A 22,631-nucleotide genomic window follows, 5' to 3' on the forward strand; every position below is an offset into this window, starting at 1 on the left:
GTGATTATCTGGCAGCAGCAATGAAGTCCAACCCCTCCCATCTGAGAGAGCTGGATCTGAGCTACAATAATCTGCAGGATTCAGGAGTGAAGCATCTGTGTGGTTTTCTGGAGAGTCCAGGATGTGGACTTGAAACTCTGAGGTCAGTCACCATGTTTTAGTTGTGCTGAGATGAATATGATGTGGATGTTGTGCTGACACTAAACTGCAGACATAAGGCTGATATTATACTGATCCACACTGAGGATCTTCATAGTATAGTCTGTTTTCTTCTTCTCTGGTTTAGTCTATTAACTGTAATAACTTTCACCTTTGAAACAGTGATACTGAATGTATGGCTGGCGGCTCATACGTGGTCCTCCACAGGGTGCTGAGCAGCCTGCCAACCTTTCCTAATTCAAAGAGAGGGGACCCTGATTAATCCACAGCTGTCATTCCTAACCAATGGCGGTGCGGACACAAGGAGCAGCTGCTCTTTGTCCTGGCAAAAGAGTATTCCTATCTTTTTTTTCCTGTTTTTCTTGTTCTTTTTCACAAAAAGCCTCATACAGTTGTGAGCGCCTGTTTAAAATCAACAGAAGAAATTCCAAAAACTTTTCATACGTGAAAGAGCTGTTAGGTCTAAACTCACAGACCTCGCTGTCTCAGAGACCGATTCTTGTAAACAGAGCAAAACCACAGTGCTTTTATCTTTTACTTGTCAGAAGGAAATCCCGGCCAGGATCTCTGAGAGAGTCATTCACTCCTCACCTAAGCTCACCCAACTCCAAACCTCAATCCCTTTATGGCTCCTTTTATTTGAGTGAAAATGGTTATACTTTCAAGGCAAGCATATGTGAGCAACGTCAGCGTCTGTGTGTGTGATTTTCCTGACACCATATATGGCATGACCTTTCACAAGATCTCCAGTCGCTCCATGAAGGGCAACCTTTTAACGAATCAACATGTGCACTAAGCATGTAAAAAGAAGAAGTGAGCAGTCTTGCACCTTCGAAGAACAAAACCTTGTGGTTTCTAAATGTGCAATGGAAAACTATAGCAACGAGGCTGCTTGCATCTCATATATGTACAGGAGCTACGACCTAATAAGGAAAAAACATTTTATCAACACAAATGCAAGCAATGGTCATGTGACTTTGCACAAATACCAATCTTAAAATAATCAACTCTAACAAGAGCTACAAGTTACAGTAAGGAACTACAGACTGTTTTGGAGGCACCATCAGTGATTAGGGATGGGTACCGGTATCCACTGCACCGTTTAAGCACCTGACATAAACGGTAGTAACCAGACCGAAAAGCAGCGCACATTTCGATGCTTTATTTCGGTGCTTTATTTCGGTGCTTTTTTTTCCTGTAATGTCATACACTTTGGATTCCAGCCAATCATTTTACCTTTGCAAGCGTAGTAGGCGGGCCCAGGTACGTACATTCCTTTAGAGCAGAGCTACAGATTAAAAATGCCCAAGGCGAAGCGGTCAAAAGTCTGACTGTACTTCACAGCAAAAGATGCAAACTCAGCAGCCTGCAACAAGTGCTTTAAGGTGACACTGTGCAAAGGAGGTAACACCTCGAATCTGAAACACCTGGCGACGCATAGCGTTTTTTTTTAAAAGCCAAGAAATGCACCGTATTTGATAGCTTGCTGCGAGACCTCACACCAGGACATCTGCTGCATGTGTGGTGCCTGTTATCGGTTCCGGAGTTAGCAACATCCCCCAAAAACCCGAAGAGGAGAGTCCTGGCCCCTAGCCCTGCCAGTGTAGCAGAAATGATGACGGATAATGGTGGCAGCAGCAGCCGTTCTTCTCTGGGTCAGTAGCTTAATGTTGTTTGTGTGTAATTTACGCTTAGTAGGCTAACTACGTTATTAAATTAATGCACGTAAGGTGAACTAGCAAACACCATCGTAGTTACATGCAGCTGTCTTCTTGTTTGATGGCAGATACTCCCTTCACCCTGGCCAAAAAAGCTAAAATGACCAAAGAAAAAGTGGGAAACAGCTAAAGATGAGAGGTTTTTGGACAAAGTTCTTTTTTTTCCCCATTGATTAAGCACTGCTTCCAGCCAAGAGTGATACCATAAATCCCCTATAGCTGCAGAAAAGGCTAACATTGTTTTCTTTTTACAAAAAAACAGCTAAACATGAGAGGTTTTTGGACAAAGTTTGTGTTCTCCATTCTTTAAGCACTGGTTCAAGCACCGTTTAAGCACCTGCAAAATTTCAGAAGTACCGGTTTGGTACTGGTATTGGATAAAACCTAAACGATACCCATCCCTATCAGTGACCCTCTCTACTAGATCTCGTCCACAGTAGAAACGTCTCAGTTGGTACAAGAGGAAACAGAAGAGGGGTAATGACGGATGCATGTGGAGTCAGCTAGCAGCTAATTCACAGAAACCTGCTATTCACACCATCGTACTGTCCTCCGAGCACTCTCTGGACAACAAGCTGGATCATGTAGACTTACAGTGGCTTGCAAAAATATTCGGCCCCCTTGACCAGCTAATATGCTTTAGAGCAGACTGATCTCTCGCCAAAAGAGCAGAGGAGGACTCTGTGTTTACATCCACAATGCTTGGTGTAGTGATGCTGTTGTGGCCTGAAAACACTGTTCACCTCTGCTGGAGCTTATGATCATCAAGTACAGACCATTTTACCTCTAGAGTGAATTTTCAGCCATGCTGTTTGTTGCTGTCTACATCCCTCCCTGCTCCAATAACAACAACAGAAGTCAGGCACTAAATGAATTGTATCAGCATGTCAGTGAGCAGCAGACAGCCCACACAGATGCTTTTCTCATCCTAGCGGGTGATTTCAATGATGCAGACACAAAGACTGTGTTTCCCAAACTGCATGAACACATTAAGTTTCCTACATGAGGAAACAACATGTTTTCACCACCCAGAGAGGAGATTACAAAGCACCCTCCCCCCAACCTTGTTGCCTCTGATCACATCACTGTTATGCTAATGCCAGGCCTATGGTCAAAGTCACCACACCAGTTTGTAAGCAGGTACGTGTATGCCCAGAATGGTCCTCAGAGGCACTGCAAGACTGTTTTTGGCCACAGATTGGCAGATCTTTAAACAGGCCATCGCACATGGCAACAACTCAGACCTTAGGAATATACAGAAACTGTCACTGCCTACATTTCAAAATGCATAGATGGTGTCTCAGAGAACAGCGCTATCACTGTCAGGGCCAATCAGAAACCATGGCTCACAGGTGAGGTCTACAGGCTTCTGAGGGTGAGAAATGTGGCCTTCAGAGCCAGGGATGAGGTGAGCCTAAAAACAGCAAGGGGCAAACTTGTCAATTGGCATTAGAGAGGCAAAAAGGCAGTACCCCAGGAGGATTTCACAAAGCTTTAGTGACAGCAGAGATAGTTGGAGGCTGTGAAAAGAGATACAGACCAACGCAGACTACAAGCCTGCACCGCAGACCGCCGTCAGTTCCACCTCTTTACCAAATGAGCTGAAGTAATTCTTTGCTCGCTTTGAGGCACAGAATTACACCCCCACACAGAAGACTTCCACACACCCCCAATTAACAGGTGGTGACACTATCCTCAGATAGTGCGTAGGTAGGATCACACATGAAGCTCCAGGTGCTAGCAACATCCCTGTATGAGCGCTGAGGGACTGAGCTGTGAAACTCAGATGTATTCACTGACATATTTAATGCATCACTGAGCCAGGCTGTCGTTCCCACATGTCTCAAAGCCTCCACCATCATTCCCGTACCAAAGAAGTCGTCTCCCTCCTGCTTTAACAACTACTGGTTGCACTCACCTCAATCATTATGAAGTGCTTTGAATGGGTAGTCATGTGTCAAACCAAGACATCTCTTCCCCCCAACCTTGATCCATTTCAGTTCGCATACCAGTCAAACCGCTTGTCTGATGATGCAATTTCAACTGCCCTTCACTCACACATCTGGACACTAGAGACTTATACTTTAGAATGCTGTTCATAGACTTCATTTGAGCATTTAACACAATCATTCCCCAGCAACTCATTCACAAACTGGATCTGCTGGGGATCAGTGTAATTGGTGGCTAGATTTCCTGATAGGAGGACAGCAGACAGAATGGGTCGGCAGCAACCTCTCCAGCATAAGAACACTGAATACAGGGGCTCCCCAAGGATACCTATTGATTCCTCTTCTCTTCCCTCTGCTGACCCATGACTGCACACCATGACACAGTTCCAACCTCTTCATCGAGTTTGTAGATGACACAACTGTGGTAGGTCACATCAGCGACAAAAATGAGACCGACTACAGGAGTGAAGTTAACCATCTGACTGAGTGGTGCAGCAACAACAACCTGTCCCTGAATGTGGAGAAGACTAAGGAAATCATCATAAACTTTGAAACATCAGGGTTATCCTTCTGATCAAAGTCCAACACTGAGTTTGTAAAAACATGTTTGTGAGTCATGTTGTCTGGTTTATGAGGAAAATGATTTGATAACTGCTTATACACAACTTTTCATCATCTTTCCTCATAACCCTCTTTTGTCTGACCATTTGAATCACATTTGAATTTCCAATAAAGGACTCCACAGAGTTTGGTGAAAATAATGACAGTAGATGTTTGTGTGAAAGTGCTGGAAGCAAATTGGTGTGTGATGTTCTTTCAGTGTTGCACTTTGTAGATGGCCCCTGAGCACTGGTCTCACAGCCAGCTACACATAGAGACCAGTGTTGAAGATGACTTGTTGAAATGAAAATGAGCTTGTAGTTTGTCTGCTTTAATAATGTGACTGGAAAAAAGCGTTGTTGAACTTGTAATATGTCAGTTTCTTTTCAACTTTGCCTTTGAAAGTGAAGCCTGTAGATACTTGAATGAGAAACATGACTTTTTCAGGGTTTTTTTTTTATGTTTTTATGAAAAATATACGATTTCCATTTGAAAAATTCAAATTTTTTTCTTTTGTTGTGTTTATTTGAAGCTGCTTCCTGTTGACTTCAGCTGTTTGGAGTTTCCATTTTCTAAACTTCTATATTCTGAACCTTCTTCAGCTCTGAACAGATGATGAAACACTGAATGATTTCAAGCACACACTTTATCTAATAAACTTACACCTTTCACTCTTTATACAGATTTGAGGACTGTGGTTTGTCAGAGATGAGCTGTGATTATCTGGCAGCAGCGCTCAAGTCCAACCCTTCCCATCTGAGAGAGCTGGACCTGAGTGACAACAACACGGTGGAGGATTCAGGAGTGAAGCAGCTGTGTGGTTTTCTGGAGAGTCCAGGATGTGTACTTGAAACTCTGAAGTCAGTAACCATGTTTTAGTTGTGCTGAGATAAATATGATGTGAAAGTTGTGCTGACACTAAACTGCAGACATAAGGCTGACATTATACTGATCCACTCTAAGGATGTTCATGGTAAAGTTTTTCTTCTCTGGTTTAGTCTATTGTCTGTAGCAGAACAATCTTCACATTTCAAAAAGTGATATTCAACGCATGGCCCGTAGCCCACATGTGGCCCTCACAGGTCAAAGGTCACGGCACATAGCAATCTGTGAAACAGAAACAGTTTGGAGTTTGGACCTGTTGATTCCTGAGCTTTGATAGTCAAAGGAGTTTGCAAAGAAAAGCGTCTGGACTTCTTTAAGTTACTTGAAGATGTTTCACCTCTCATCCGAGAAGCTTCTTCAGTTATAAGGTCAAATGGTGGGGAGTCCCAGATTTAAACCTAGTGGGAGTATCCCCCCACAGAGGGACAAAAGGACCCCCTGATGATCCTCTAATCGCCTGAGCCAAGGTGTGAAACTGGGTGTGGGTCCCAATAAACCAGGGTATATCGGTTGAGCTCATTGTGAAACCTGGCCCCACCTTATCATGCGAATTCCTGAGGTCAGATGGCCCTGAGCTTTGATACTGGATTTGCTTCAGTAGTTATTACCAGCACTGCTTTAGGAGCTACATTTATTATAGCTGATTGCCTTCTTTTAACAATCAGAATGACTGCTATTCTAAAAGCAAGCACAAACGAACCAATGAGAGTGGAAAACAGGATAAGCAGCAGACGGCCATCTACATGTTGTAGTGGATTACAGTTACTAGGGGGTGCTGTCACAGTCATGCAGTCAGTAGACTGCTCTGCTTGTGCTGTTGTTGGTAAAGATAAAGTGAAAGCGAGCATTAAAACAATGAAAAGTGTCCACTGCAGCCTCTATCTGAGTTCCTCATGCTCTTCTTCTTTTTTCCTCCATTTCGTAATGAATGCTGCTGACTGCTTGCACTCGTCTGCAGAACATTCCCAGTACAATAACCAGCTGTGCATGAAGCTAACACCACCACGAGCAGCTGCTCAGTGGATTTGGAGGAGACATGTCTCCAGCTTCTCACAGGCAGTATACAGAATGTGGATCTCCACAAAGACTGTGGAGAGCTCGTCCCAGACTCTAAATCCACACTTGTCTGCACAAAACTTCTCACACGTTCCCCTCACAAGTTTTTTCTAAGTGAAGCTCCCAGGTTCAGGTCCAGCTTGTTTATCAGGAGCTGCAGTAGATTAGTGATCCATCCTCACAAAGCAACATAGACACCAGATATGGAAACACAGCATCATACAACACAACGAAGAGATCCAAAGCATTTTCTCTGCATTTCTGTGGCTGATGCTGCTAGAGCGAAGTTATTTGAAACCTTGTTGTTCTGCACTTAGGGACTAGAAGAGGAAACTGAAAGTCCTTACAGAGAGTTCAATGGAAGCAGCCAAGTGCTATAAGTGTCTGCTGTACAGCGATGCTGGTTCAGCTGTGGCTCAGCACAGTTTCATAGTGTGACTCAATAAAAGCAGCAGGACAAAAAAGCATGATGCTTTCATCAGCGTGGAAATAAGAAATTTTCTTGTGACGTGAAAGACACTGGAGCTATTTCACTCAGAGCTTTACAGTTTCAGCTTCACACTTCGGCTATTTTACGTAGCTTTAGTGTAGAGCCTTCACCAAAGTCCCACTGTCGGCCTCCTAAGCTGGTAATTTTTTCGGTTTTGGACCTGGATGTTTTTTGTTCAGTTTTTTTGATTTCACAGAATGAAACTTGACATTTTTTCAGGTTTTTATGATAAATGTATGACTTTAATGTGAAAAATTCAGTTTTTTTTCTCTTGTTGTGTTTGTTGGAAGCTGCTTCCTGTTGACTTCAGCTGTTTGGAGTTTCCATTTTCTAAACTTCTACATTCTGAACCTTCTTCAGCTCTGAACAGATTATGAAACTCTGAATGATTTCAAGCACACACTTTGTCTAATAAATACAATGACAATTACAAATTTATTTATATAGCACATTTAAAAAACCCACAGGTATACCAAAGTGCTTCACAGAACGAGTTAAGAGCAATAATAAATACAAATACAAAACACAAAATACAAATAAAATATACTAACAGGCAGGTGACATAACTAACCAATAATACACCAGGCATAGTAGGCACAACCCGAAAGGCTGAAGGTTAAAACATTATAAACATTAATAAAGCGAAAAACATAACGTACAGTACAAATGCGGGCTCTAGGAGGCAGAGAAAGCAAGGCAAAACAAATACGTTTTTAATTGAGATTTAAAAGATTGAATTGAATCAGATGCCCGAATAGCTAGAGGGAGGTTATTCCAGAGGTAGGGTGCGACAGCGGCGAATGCACGGTCACCTCTGGTCTTGAGCCGAGATCTAGGTCGCACCAGGAGCATTTGGCTAGCTGATCTAAGCGCTCTCCCAGGGGTATAAAAGCTGAAGAGATCCCTAAGATAGCTGGGCGCGGTGTTATTTATGATTTTAAAAGTGAGCAATAAGATTTTAAAAACAATACGAAATTTAATAGGGAGCCAGTGCATAATAATAATAATAATAATAAAAAACTTCCATCTTTCATTCTTTATACAGATTGGACAGCTGTGGTTTGTCAGAGATGAGCTGTAATTATCTGGCAGCAGCGCTCAAGTCCAACCCCTCCCATCTAAGAGAGCTGGACCTGAGTGACAACGACAAGCTGCAGGATTCAGGAGTGAATCAGCTGTGTGGTTTTCTGGAGAGTCCAGCATGTGGACTTGAAACTCTGAGGTCAGTCACCATGTTTTAGTTGTGCTGAGATGAATATGATGTAAAAATTGTGCTGACACTAAATATAGACATAAGGCTGATATTATACTGATCCACACTGAGGATGTTCATGGTAAAGCCTGTTGTAGAAGAATGTTCACATTTCAAACAGTGATACTCAACCTATGGTCTGCGTACACATGCAGCCCTTTTCAATGGAGCACAGTAATCAAGTAAACCACTGATTACTTTTATCACATGCTGCAGAAAGCCTCTGTCCTGTGTGGCTCCAGCCACCTCAAAGCTGACTGGACATGACAGATCACATCTTAGTGACCTGGATCTGCCGAATAGAGTCAACAGTAGGGATGGGTACCGGTATCCGGTGCCATCATGGCACCGGTTCTGACATAAACGGTAGTAACCAGACCGAAAAGCAGCGCGCATTTCGGTGCTTTATTTCGGTGCTTTTTTTTCCTGAGCTGTGATACACTTTCTTCTTCCTTACATTTCTATTGGCGGTTGGCAAACAACTGAAAGGTGCATTACCGCCACCAACTGGTATGGAATGATACACTTTAGATTCTAGCCAATCATTTTACGTTTCGAGGATAGTAGGCGGGTCCAGGTACGTACGTTCTTTTAGAGCAGAGCTACAGATTAAAAATGCCCAAGGCGAAGCGGTCAAAAGTCTGGCTGTACTTCACAGCAAAAGATGCAAACTCAGCAGCTGCAACAAGTGCTTTAAGATGATACTGTCAAAGGAGGTCACACTTTAAATCCGATGAACCTAGCCCTGCCAGTGTAGCAGAAATGATGATGGCAGCAGCAGCCGTTCTTCTCTGCGTGAGTAGCTTAATGTTGTTCGTGTGTAATTTACGTTGAGTAAGCTAACCGCGTTATTAAATTAATGCATGTAACGTGAACTAGCAAACACCATCATAGCTACATGCGGCTGTCTTCTTGTTTGATGTCAGATACTCCCTTCACCCTGGCCAAAAAGGCTAAAATGACCGAAGAAAAAGTGGAAAACAGCTAAACATGAGAGGTTTTTGGACAAAGTTTGTGTTTTTTCCATTGTTTAAGCACTGCTTCCAGCCCAGAGTGATACCATATATGCCGTATACCTGCAGAAAAGACTAACATTGTTATCTTTTTACAAAAAAACAGCTGAACATGAGAGGTTTTTGGACCAATTTTGTGTTTTCCATTCTTTAAGCACCGGTTTGGGCACCGTTTAAGCACCGGCACCGTTTCAAAAGTACCGGTTTGGCACCGGTATCGGATAAAACCTAAACGATACCCATCCCTAGTCAACAGTGACATTAAGATGATAGATGATGATGAGATAGCCTTTATTTGTCAGTTGCAGTTGCCCACAACTAAGATGACAGACCTTGCCAACCGTACATGCAATACACAAACATCACATTGGGGAGACATCTTCTCCAAGATGTTATCAATATTGCAGAGCCATAAAAACATGCTACGCTAAACCCTTTAAGACCTACCAGAGAACCAAGTCCCCCTAAGCTTATCTTTATATTTTTACATGCTGCAGTGCCATTTTTTGGAGCATTTCAAGTTGCTATACATGAATACAACCATTATAGCCCAAATTTTAATGCATTATGTATGCATTAAGTCCATAGTAACGGCATAAATTGCAAAAAAGTTCAATAAACAAAAAAAAAATTTGAAAATCAATTTGTTTTTTGATTTTTTGTTTTTTTTTTACATATATTGCTAGTTAGAGAAATTTAATTTGAGACAAAACTGTAAATACAAAAAAGTTGCACAAGTTATTAGACAAATAACTTGTACAAGTTATTAGACAAAGCACATACTTTGTCTAATAATCTTACATTTTTCATTCTTTATACGGATTGAGGAGCTGTGGTTTGTCAGAGATCAGCTGTGATTATCTGGCAGCAGCCCTCAAATCCAACCCTTCCCATCTAAGAGAGCTGGACCTGTGTGACAATGACAAGCTGCAGGATTCAGGAGTGAAGCAACTGTGTGGTTTTCTGGAGAGTCCAGGATGTGTACTTGAAACTCTGAGGTCAGTCAACATGTTTTAGTTGTGCTGAGATGAATATGATGTGAAAGTTGTGCTGACAATTGACTGCAACCAAGTTCAAAACAACTGAAGCGTGGCTCCGTTCCTTTATATATTCCATATCTTATAGTGACAGTTTCCAGAAGTGCAAACATCGAACATGCCTCCAAACATGTAATGAGTCAGACTGAAATCATTTCTACAAAGAACAGTGTGAGTTCTCAGCACGTCACGTCAATAAGAAGGACAAACAGTGCAGCAGGAATGACAAAACCAACTAACAGTCTGATATCCCCTGTTCCTGTTGGTCTCCAGCATCATTATTTATACTTCTCCACCACCATGACTGCAGCTGACCAATGAGCTTCTGTGATTTCAAGTGACGCACTGTGACTCAGACTGGAGAAATGCTAAACGATTCCTACAAAGTGTGTGCTCAGTATGAGATGAGTTTGGTAGCTCTGTGTGTGCACAGATGAACTCCACAGGACATCTCCTGTATGAAGAAACTGTGCTAGTTTGTCCAACAGCGGGAAATATTCAGAGAATATCTCAGAGAATATCTGTGAAGCAGAAGCTAAACGTAATAATAGGAATACTTCAGCTTTTTGTGTAGCTTTAGTGTAGAGCCTTCAACACAGTGCCACTGACGCCCTCCTGAATTGGTAATATTTTTGGACTCTGATATTTCTTTTTCCATTTTTTGGATTTCACACAGTAGAAATGTACAACTTTAGTGTGAAAAAGTTTTTTATTTTGTTGTGTTTGTTTGAAGCCTCTTCCTGTTGGCCTCTGCTGTTTGGAGTTTCCATTTTCTAAACTTCTATATTGTGAACCTTCTTCAACTCTGAACAGATTATGAAACTATGAAATGAATCATTTCAAGCACACACTTTGTCTAATAAACCTCCATCTTTCATTCTTTATATAGATTGAGGACCTGTGTTTTGTCAGAGAAGAGCCTTGAATATCTGGCAGCAGCACTGAAGTCCAACCCCTCCCATCTGAGAGAGCTGGACCTGAGTGACAACAACAAGCTGCAGGATTCAGGAATGAAGCAGCTGTGTGGTTTTCTGGAGGGCCCAGCATGTGGACTTAAAACTCTAAAGTCAGTAACCATATTTTATTTGTGCTGAGATGAATATGATGTGAAAGTTGTGCTGACAGTAAACTGCAGACATAAGGCTGATATTATACTGATCCACACTGAGGATGTTCATGGTAAAGTCTGCTTTCTTCTTCTCTGGTTTAGTCCACTGACCGTAGAAGAATACTGTTCACATTTCAAACAGTGATACTCAACGTATGGCCCGCGGCCCTCCACAGGGCGCCAACCGCCTGCTGACCTTTCCTAATTCAGAGAGAGGGGACCCTGATTAACTGTGTAACGTTCTTCTTCAAAGTTCTAAGTATCAGACACAACAATGAGTACTCAACAGCTGACTCTTTAGCAGGTCAAAGGTCACGGCACACAGCAATCTGTAAAACAGTAAAGGTTTGGAGCAAGAATTATTGCACATTTACAAACTAAGACTGCTGCTTGGCATACTGGGTAATCCGAGCTGCTCAGGTATTGGTCTGCTAACGACTGTAAGAGGCTCTGTGGCTGCAGACCACAGAAGAACAGAAAAGAGAGATGAAAAATGTAGAAAAAGGCGAAGATGAAACAGAACTTTAGCTCCAGAGAGGAGCTGTGTCTGTGTGGGTGGGTCTCAGGCACCTCCGCCCACACAGTGACAGAGAAGCAAGTGAAGAGTAATAAATAAACACTTTAACAGCAGACAGAATTTCATAAGCTGATGTACAAATGTGTAGAATGATTGTGGCAGGTATGGAAAAAGGTCCATAAAGATTGAAGCGTGTCTTTATTCCTTTGCATATTCCATATTTTGTAGTGAGAGTTTCCAGAAGTACAAACATCAAACATGCCTCCAAACGTGATGAGTCAGACTGACATCATTTCTACAGGGAACAGTGTGAGCTCTCAGCAGGTCACTTAAATAAGGACAAACAGTGCAGCAGGAATGACTAAACCCACTAACAGTCTGATATCCCCATGGTCTTGTTGATCAACAGCATCATCAATGCTGCTCCACCACCATGACTGCAGCTGACCAATGAGTTTCTGTGACGTCATGTGACGCTCTGTGACTTAGACTGGAGAAATACTAAATGGCTAACCTGAAGAGTACTGATGATTCCTACAAAGTGTGTGTGCTTAGTATGAGATGAGTTTGGTAGTTCTGTGTGTGCACAGATGGGCTCCACAGGAAATCTCCTGTACGAAGAAACTCTGAAAGTTTGTCCAATAGCGGGAAACATTTTAGATAATATCTCAGAGAATATCTGTGAAGCAGAAGCTAAACATAATAATAAGAAAAGCAAACTAATGATAAAACTCCTGCTCTGAGCCAACATTTAACCATCACTATCAAACAGTGAAGACCTCTCAGACTTGATTTTACAGGATAAAACTTGACAATTTTTCATGTTTTTATGATCATTGTATGACTTTAATGTGAAAAATTCAGAGTTTTTCCTTTTCTTGTGTTTGAAGCTGCTTTCTGTTGGCTCCAGCTGTTTGGAGTTTCAATTTTCTAAACTTCTACATTCTGAACCTTCTTTGGCTCTTAACAGATTATGAAACACTGAATGATTTCAAGCACACACTTTGTCTAATAAACCTACATCTTTTATTCTTTATACAGAATGAGGAGCTGTGGTTTGCCAGAGATGAGCTTTAATTATCTGGCAGCAGCACTCAAGTCCAACCCCTCCCATCTAAGAGAGCTGGACCTGAGCGACAACGACAAGCTACAGGATTCAGGAGTGAAGCAGCTGTGTGGTTTTCTGGAGAGTCCAGCATGTGGACTTGAAACTCTGAGGTCAGTCACCATGTTTTAGTTGTGCTGAGATGAATATGATGTGAAAGTTGTGCTGACACTAAACTGCAGACATAAGGCTGATATTATACTGGAATAAGTATATACTGGAGGATCTTCATGGTAAAGTCTGTTTTCTTCTTCTCTGGTTTAGTCCATTGACTGTAGCAGAACAATGTTCATATTTCAAACAGCGATACTAAATGAATGGCCCGCGGCCCATACAGGGCCTGATGACCTTTCCTAATTCAGAGAGAGGAGAGCCTGATTAACTGTGTAGTGTTCTTGTTCACAGGTCTAAGTATCAGAAGCAACAATGAATAATCCACAGCTGACTCTCTTTAGCAGGTCAAGTCGGCTCAGGCACCTCCGCCCACACAGTCACGGTGTAACAGGTGTAGAGTAATAAATAAAGACTTTAACAGCAGACAGGATTTCATAAGATTATGTACAAACATGTAGGATGATGGTGGCAGGTATGGAAAAAGGTCCATAAAGATTGAAGCGTGTCTTTATTCCTTTGCATAATCCATATTTTATAGTGAGATTTTCCAGAAGAGCAAACATCGAACATGCCTCCAAACATGTGATGAGTAAGACTGACATCATTTCTACAGAGAACAGTGTGAGCTCTGAGCAGGTCACGTCAAAAAGAAGGACAAACAATGCAGCAGGAATGACTAAACCCACTAACAGTCTGATATCCCCTGTTCCTGTTGGTCTACAGCATAAAACTGCTCCACCACCATCACTGCAGCTGACCAATCACCTTCTGTGATTTCAAGTGATGCTCTGTGACTCAGACTGGAGAAATGCTAAATGGCTAACCTGAGAAAAGGTCAAAGTACTGATGATTCCTACAAAGTGTGCGTGTTCAGTATGAGATGAGTTTGGTTGTATTGTGTGTGCACAGATGAACTCCACGGGCGATCTCCTGAATGAAGAAACTCTGAAAGTTTGTCCAACAGCGGGAAACATTTCAGAGAATATCTGTGAAGCAGAAGCTAAACATAATAAGAGCACACACTTTATCTAATAAACTTCCATCTTTCATTCTTTATACAGGTTGTGGAGCTGTGGTTTGTCAGAGACGAGCTGTGATTATCTGGCAGCAGCACTGAAGTCCAACCCCACACGTCTAAGAGAGCTGGACCTGAGTGAGAACAACAAGATGGAGGATTCAGGAGTGAAGCAGCTGTGTGGTTTTCTGGAGAGTCCAGAATGTGGACTTGAAACTCTGGGGTCAGTCGCCATGTTTTATTTGTGCTGAGATGAACATTCAATTCAATTCAATTCAATTTTATTTATATAGTGCCAAATCACAACAGCAGTTGCCTTAAGGTGCTTTATATTGTACATAATATCCTATTATAATAGATACAGAGAAAAACCCAACAATCATATCACCCCCTATGAGCAAGCACTTTGGCGACAGTGGGAAGGAAAAATTCCCTTTTGACAGAAAGAAGCCTCCAGCAGAACCAGACTCAGGGAGGGGCAGCCATCTGCTGCAACTGATTGGGGTGAGAGAAGAAAACAGGATAAAGATAAAGACATACTGTGGAAGAGAGACAGAAATTAATAACAGATATGATTCAATGCAGATAGGTCTATTAACACATCATCAGCGCATCATAGGAATCCACCGGCAGCCTATGTCTATTGCAGCATAACTAGGGGAGGATTCAGGGTCACCTCGTCCAGCCCTAACTATATGATTTAGCAAAAAGCTTCCAAACTGGAAGGTGGTTCCACAGAAGAGGGGCCTGAAAACTGAAGGCTCTGCCTCCCATTCTACTTTTAAATACTCTAGGAACAACAAGTAAGCCTGCAGTGTGAGAGCTAAGTGCTCTAATAGGGTGATATGGTACTACAAGGTCATTAAGATAAGATGGGGACTGATTATTTAAGACACTGTATGTGAGGAGCAGGATTTTAAATGCAATTCTGGTTTTAACATGAAGCCAATGAAGGGAAGCCAATACAGGAGAAATCTGCTCTCTCTTTCTAGTCCCTGTGAATACTCTTGCTGCAGCATTTTGGATTAATTGAAGGCTTTTCAGAGAGTGTTTAGAACGTCCTGATAATAATGAATTACAGTAGTCCTGTCAGGAAGTAATAAATGTATGAACTAGTTTTTCAGCGTCACTAAGAGACAGAATATTTCGAATTTTAGAGATATTAGCAAATGGAAGAAAGCAGTCGTACATATTTGTTTAATATGTGCATTGAAGGACATGTCCTGGTCAAAAATGACTCCAAGGACAAGCATAGAGATGAGTCCACTGTCAGAGAAGATCATTTGTAGCCTTCACTAAAGCTGTTTCTGTGCTGTGATGAGCTCTGAAACCTGACTGAAACTCTTCAAATAAGCCATTCCTCTGCAGATGATCTGTTAGCTGTTTGACAACTACTCTTTCAAGGATTTTTGATATGAAAGGAGGTTGGAGATTGGCCTATAATTAGCTAAGACAGCTGGGCCTAGAGATGCTTTTTGAGTAATGGTTTAACTACAGCCAGCTTGAAGGCCTGTGGTACAAAGCTGATTATTAGAGATAGGTTGATCATATTTAATATTGAAGCATTAATTAATGGCAGGACTTCTTTGAGCAGTTTTGTAGGAATGGGGTCTAAAAGACACATTGATGGTTTGGTATCAATGGTACTAAAAGTAGTTATAGATTATATTACATCTGTGTGATTATTATGGGTAATTTTTTCTCTAATAATTAAAATTTTATTTGTCAAGAATAGGGATGGGTATCGTTTAGGTTTTATCCGATACCAGTACCAAACCGGTACTTTTGAAACAGTGCCGATGCTTAAACGGTGCTCAAACCGGTGCTTAAAGAATGGAGAACACACAATTGGTCCAAAAACCTCTCGTGTTCAGCTGTCTTTTTGTAACAAGATAACAATGTTAGCCTTTTCTGCAGCTATAGGACATATATGGTATCACTCTTGGCTGGAAAAAGTGCTTAAACAACGGAATAAACAAAAATATTTTCCAAAAACTTCTCATGTTTAACTGTTTCCACTTTTTCTTTGGTCATTTTAGCCTTTTTGGTCAGGGTGAAGGGAGTATCTGCCATCAAACAAGAAGACCGCTGCATGTAACTACGACAGTGTTTGCTAGTTCACCTTACATGCATTAATTTAATAACGTGGTTAGCCTACTCAGCGTAAATTACACACGAACAACATTAAGCTACTGACCCAGAGAAGAACAGCTGCTGCTGCCATCATCATCCGTCATCATTTCTGCTACACTGGCAGGGCTAGGGGCCAGGACTCTCCTCTTCTGTAACTCCGCGTCCGATAACAGGCACCACACCCACAGTAGATGTGGTCGATGTGATGTCTCACAGAAGGCTATCAAATAAGGTGCATTTCTCGGCTTTTAAAAAAACGCTATGCGTCGCCAGGTGTTTCAGATTCGAGGTGTTACCTTCTTTGCACAGTATCACCTTAAAGCACTTGTTGCAGGCTGCTGAGTTTGCATCTTTTGCTGTGAAGTACAGCCAGACTTTTGACCGCTTCCCCTTGGGCGTTTTTAATCTGTAGCTCTGCTCTAAAAGAACGTATGTACCTGGGCCCACCTACTACGCTTGCAAAGGTAAAATGATTGGCTAGAATCCAAAGTGTATGACATCACAGGAAAAAAAAGCACCGAAATAAAGCACCGATATGTGTGCTGCTTTTTGGTCTTGTTACTACCGTTTATGTCAAATGGCACCGGATGCCGGTACCCATCCCTAGTGAAGAAGTTAATGAAGTCATTACTAGTTAACGTTAAAGGGATATTTGGCTTAACAGTGCTGTGACTGTTTGTCAGCCTGGCTACAGTGCTGAAGAGAAACCTGGGGTTGTTCTTATTTTCTTCAATCAGAGATGAATAGTAAGATGTTCTGGCTTTGTGGAGGGCTTTCTTATACAGCAACAAACAATTTTCCAGGCTAAATGATGATCCTCTAAATTTGTGACACCCCATTTCCTCTCCAGCTTACGAGTTATCTGCTTTAGGCTACATGTTTGAGAATTATACCACAGAGTCAGGTACTTCTGATTTGAGGCCTTTGTTTTCACCGGAGCTACAGTATCCAGAGTCGTACGTAGTGAGGAGGTAAAATTATTAACAAGACGATCGACCTCTGTTGGAGTAGTGTTCAGATAGCTGCTCTGCTCTATGTTGGTGCAGGGCATTGAAGATGATAACAGTGGGTAGATTATATTCTTAAACTTAGTTACAGCCATTTCAGAAAGACATCTACTTTGATAAAGTCTACTCTCCACTGCTGTGTAATCAACTATTGTAAATGTAAATGTTATCAGGAAATGATCAGACAGGAGAGGGTTTTCAGGAAACAATGTTAAATGTTCAGTTTCTATGCCATATGTTAAAACAAGATCTAGAGTGTGATTAAAGATTAAAGTTTTGAGAGAAGCCAATTACGTCTAATAACAGATTAAATGCCATGTTGTGGCTGTCATTTTTAGCATCTATATGGATGTTAAAATCACCCACAATAATTATTTTATCTGAGCTGAGCACTAAATCAGAAATAAAGTCTGAGAAATCAGACAGAAACTCTGTGTAAGGCCCAGGTGGACGATAGATGATAACAAGTATGACTGGTTTCTGAGTTTTACAGCTCGGGTGGACAAGGCTTTCAAATGAATTAAAAGTCTTTCTTGGTCTTTCGTTGATTAATAGGCTGGTGTAGGGCTGTCCAACATAACGATATATATCGGATGACTATATAAAAACATCTATCGTTTCCTTTTACGGTATTGTTTGTTTCGTGGTGTTGCAAAATAAACCGTTTACGGCAATATTTTTTCATCGTTTTGATGGTCACTGTAGTGGCTATATTAATTTCTTAAAGTACTCTCTTTCTCTTTTATTTAATATAACCACACTATGGACGGACAAGCGACTGTTTTTATACATTGTCGTTAGCAACGACGGTAAAAACATCGCGTGTCCACTTGTTTATTTTCCACATAAACCTTTCACAGTAAAGCTCAAGATCCTGTTGAGACTTTTCAAAATAAACTGAATCACGTGAAAGAGTATGCAGTCTTTACGGATGAGAAGCAAAAATGAGCCGCCAGGTGCTAAAAAATAAACCTTAGATTCAAACGTTAGAACAGGCTTTTCCCCGCAGCACGCTGTGTAATAAATAATCACAAAGAAAACAGCGGCCATTAAAACTTAGGTCTAAAAATGTATAATTTCATGCATCGTTTATCTCTATTTAATCTGCACTGGTCACTCCGCTTTATTGTTATTGATATTTATATTTAAAAGTGCAATACTGTGATTTTCTGCTGCTCATTCATGTGCAATATCCCATCTGCCCTCCCGTCATATTTCTTTTCAAGATTTTCTTATTTAATCACTAGTGTACATATATTTATATTTATAGATACATATATAATTAGTCATCTTTTCTCTTTACCATGTCTCTCTAATATTTTGCTCCTTACTATTTTTCTATTATTTTATTTTATTTTATTTTATTTTCTTCTACTATATCATGCTGCTGAGTGACTGCTGCTCGTCAAACACATTTCATTGCAATGTTGACCCTGTGCTAACATATGACAAATAAAACTGAAAACTGATTGGTTTAAACACTCGACACCAGGTACACGACGCCCAGCTAGAAACATTTCACGCAAGTCGAGTTGCCCGAGATTCACAGAATTTACAAAAAAAATTAAAATTTTGTGATTTATATCGTCATCGGGGTGATAGATGTCTTATATCGGGATATGAGATTTTGGTCAGCCAAACCACTTCATACCCATTGCACTGACTTCACACTTGAAGTCCATGGAGACCATGGAGAGGATAATACTTCACCGCCTTCGCCTACTAGTTGGGAGAGATCTAGACCCACTGCAGTTTGCCTACAAGCCGAACATCAAGGATGATGCTGTCATTTACCTGCTGCTGTCATTTACCTGCTGCATTGGGTCTTCTCTCATCTGGAGAGTGCCAGGTGCACTGTGAGAGTTATGTTTTTTGATTTCTCCAGTGCCTTCAACACAATCCAGCCCTCATTGCTAAGGGGAAACTGCAGGGAGTGGGAGTGGACCATCCACATGGATTGTAGACTACCTCCTCACTAGACCCCTGTATATGAGGCTGGGGGACTGTGTGTCTGAGGTGGTAGTCTGTAGCACGGGGGCCCCACAATGAACAGTACTTGCCCCTTTCCTCTTCACCCTGTACACCACGGACTTCAGATATGACACAGACACTTGCCATCTCCAGAAGCTCTCAGGCCATTGTGAGTCGGTTGTCGGAGGGAAACAAACTGGAATACAGGGGGGTCATCAATGACTGTCAGCTGGTGTGAACAGAACAGAACCATCTTGGCGTCAATGCTAGCAAGATGAAGGAACTGGTTATTGACTTCAGCAAGAAGTCACTCCTATTACACCAGTGAACATCCAGAGTTTGGACATTGAAACGGTGGAGGAGTACAAATACCTGGGTGTTTACCTCAGTAACAAACTGGATTGGTCAATGAATGCAAATGCACTTAATAAAAAGGGTCTAAGTTGTCTTCACCTGCTACGGTGGCTGAGATCCTTTGGGGTGAACAGGACTCTTCTAAGGACGTTTAATGACACTGGCGGCATCTGCTGTCTTTTATGCTGCTGGAGTGGTGGAATGGCAGAGAGGGACAGGGGGAAATTAATAAAAGAGGGTCCTGGAATTTCCTCTGAAATTCATTGAGCAGGTTGGGAAGGAGAGGATGTTGTCCAAGCTAACATTCATCATGGACAACACCTCTCCATCCCCTGCATGAGACTGTAATGAGCACTGAGCAGTTTGTTCAGCGGTCGTCTTTTACACTACCGTAGGTCATTCTTACCAGCAGCTGTCAGACTTTATAACACAGTTTAACATGGTTATCTTACTAATCACCTGTTTAAATGACATATCTTGTGTTTTTTAATTGCTTCTTATTTGCAGCTTGTGTGTACACTGTATATTTCATTAGGATCATTCACGACCCACCCCCACACACTTATGTACATATCTCTGTACACTTTTTTATCTGTTCGAATTTAGGTTTATTTATGTAGGACTACTTTGTGTCTTTTTTATATTCCTCTTGCTGTAAGAGCCATGTAACACCCAAATTTCTCATTCATGGGATTAAAAAGGTTTATTCTATTCTGTTCTATGGTATTCTATTCTATCACATGTAGAAACTCCCCTAATGGAGTCACAACACATGTCCAATACTTTGTCTGTATGGAACAAATGATTCAAGGAACAGAGATTTAAATCACCAAAATCAAACTGGCTGCATTGGGGCATATAGTCTGAAAAATCTGCACAGTTTCAAGTTTGAAGCTGCTTCCTGTTGGCTTCAGCTGTTTGGAATTTCCATTTTCTAAACTTTTACATTCCAAACCTTCTTCAGCTCTGAACAGATTATGAAACACTGAATGATTTCAAGCACACACTTTGTCTAATAAACTTACATCTTTCATTCTTTATACAGATTGTTGAGCTGTGGTTTGTCAAAGATCAGCTGTGATTATCTGGCAGCAGCTCTGAAGTCCAACCCTTCCCATCTGAGAATGATGGACCTGGCTGGAAATAACATGCAGAATCCAGATGTTAAGCAGCTGTGTGATCTTGAGGAGAGTCCAGACTACAGACTGGAGACTCTGAGGTCAGTACAGTGTTGGAATGAGTGGGTGGTGCTGACAGCAGTGTTGTACTAAACACAATCAATACGAAACAAAGATCCAGTGTTTCCTGTAAAGCTGCAGCTTCTCAGTGAAGCTGTTAGAAGAGAGGTAACAGGCTTCAGGATTGGACACAAACACTTCCTGTTTCTACCTTTTTGCGACCTGTATGGTTACCATAGTAACAGCTCACATGCTCTCATCAAACACTGTCAGCAGCCAATCAGCTCTCTCAACAAAGCAGCGTGCAGACCAATGACTGCAATTATTTCCATGTTTCAAGCAGTCTGCATCAAAAGGACAAAGGTCACTCATTTGAGGATGACAATGTTCACATTTTGGACAGAGAAGACAGATGGTTTTAAAGAGGAGTGTAAGAAACCATCTATGTCCGCTGTGAACGGTCTTTGAACGGAGGTGGTGGCTTACGACACCAACTGTCGGCCATCTGTAATCCAGTTTTGAGATCCCTTCCCAGACTCCTTAACGCCCACTCACATCCTGGGCCTTTTGACCTCAATAAATCACATGATGGGGTGGGGCTAGGTTGCACAATTAGTTTACCCAAAACCCACACCTGTTTTCACACCTTGTCTCGTGTGATTAGGAAGAGGATCTATATGGAGTCCGTGCATAGGGCTAAATCTGGGACTCTCCACCATTTGACCCTAGAACTGAAAAAGCTTCTCAGATGAGAGGTGAAACATCTTCAAGCAACTTAAAGAAGTCCAGACGCTTTTCTTTCCAAGCTCTTTAGACTATGATGACTTGGATGACTGAGAACCTTCACAGACAACACAGTCTGTAGGTGAGGAAGAATTTAGTGAGACCAGATGTTTGGATGGAATCCCTCCAGTTAACAGCTGGAACCGTCCATCTGGATTGTTGGGTTGTTGTTGGGGTTCCTAAAGAGCTCAGAGTGGACAGACCAAGGCTATTCTAATTAATGAAAGTCCAAAATAAACTAGGAGTGAAAAACATTTTCATCAACTTAAATAAAAATCCAAAGTACAGATTAGAAAAAGTAAAACGAGTACTAGTACAGTCTCAGCACTGAAGGCCCTGCTGCTCTTTATACTGGATGTGCTGCATCACTGATTGACAGCTGATGAAGAGTCTCTGGAAACACTCGTTTATCGCCTCTGCTCTTCCTTCTTCTCTCTGCAGGTGGAGGTGATGAGGGTAAACAGGACGATGTGCGTGCTGAGAGAGGATGAGCTGTGTACTGATGATCCAGAGAGGTTGAAGCAGGAGCAGCTTGTGTGTAGAGACGCTCTGAGTGTGCCATGTTACTGTGAAGTGGAGTGGAGAGGAGAGCTTCATCCAGCAGTGACTGACAGATGCATGAGAAGAAGAGCAGATGACTGTCAGTGCTGCAGAGTGAACTGCTCTGAGAACCGCTCCACTGTCAGACACAATGTAGAGTCCAGCATCATCCTTGTGTGTCCCTCTGGATCTGACAGAGGATCATCAGTGTATCTGGACTCCTCTGCTGCTGCTCTGTCCTTCTATAGTCTCTGCACAGTCTCTGTCTGACTTTGGCTTCAGACCCTCCTGGATCAAACTGACCTGGAAAGGCTTTCCATTATGAATAATAAACATAATGTTTTTAAAGGATAAATATCATGTTTTCATCTATGTGTGCAGTTTGAGCCTCAGTGGATGAATCCGTGCTTAATCATCATCATCATCATTTATTTATACAGCACTTTAAAAAAACACCTCATAGACCAAAGTGCTGTACAATACAAATATGCATATAGTAATAAGATAGCAGAAACTAGACATAGCAATAAAATTAATAAAAAAAAATATAAGTTACCCACATAGTTAAAAGCCAGGGAATAAAAATAGGTTTTTGTGTCAAATGCAGCAGTCATGTCCAACAAGACCAGCACTTCATATTTACCAGG

General features: G+C 41.6%; 2 protein-coding genes and 1 long non-coding RNA gene across 3 annotated transcripts in view; all 3 read left to right on the forward strand.

Moving 5' to 3' along the window:
* The window catches only part of LOC146521030 (protein NLRC3-like), a 142,451-nt gene that overhangs the window by 10,994 nt on the left and 108,826 nt on the right, over positions 1–22,631 (forward strand). The window lies entirely within an intron of this gene.
* LOC146521031 (uncharacterized) lies at positions 8,086–22,200 on the forward strand. Its single transcript, XR_014873237.1, has 2 exons — positions 8,086–9,377; positions 22,090–22,200. It is a non-coding gene; the product is annotated as an uncharacterized LOC146521031 (long non-coding RNA).
* LOC146521032 (ribonuclease inhibitor-like) lies at positions 9,918–22,027 on the forward strand (the record flags this gene model as incomplete). The annotated part of the gene is made up of 6 exons (XM_085154596.1): positions 9,918–10,120; positions 11,049–11,225; positions 12,826–13,002; positions 14,065–14,241; positions 20,529–20,702; positions 21,886–22,027. Coding segments are annotated over 6 exons (918 nt in total), but the record flags the coding sequence as incomplete, so codon positions are not given.

This window comes from Neolamprologus multifasciatus, chromosome 3 (genome assembly GCF_963576455.1).
Source record: "Neolamprologus multifasciatus chromosome 3, fNeoMul1.2, whole genome shotgun sequence".
Taxonomy (NCBI): Eukaryota; Metazoa; Chordata; class Actinopteri; order Cichliformes; family Cichlidae; genus Neolamprologus; species Neolamprologus multifasciatus.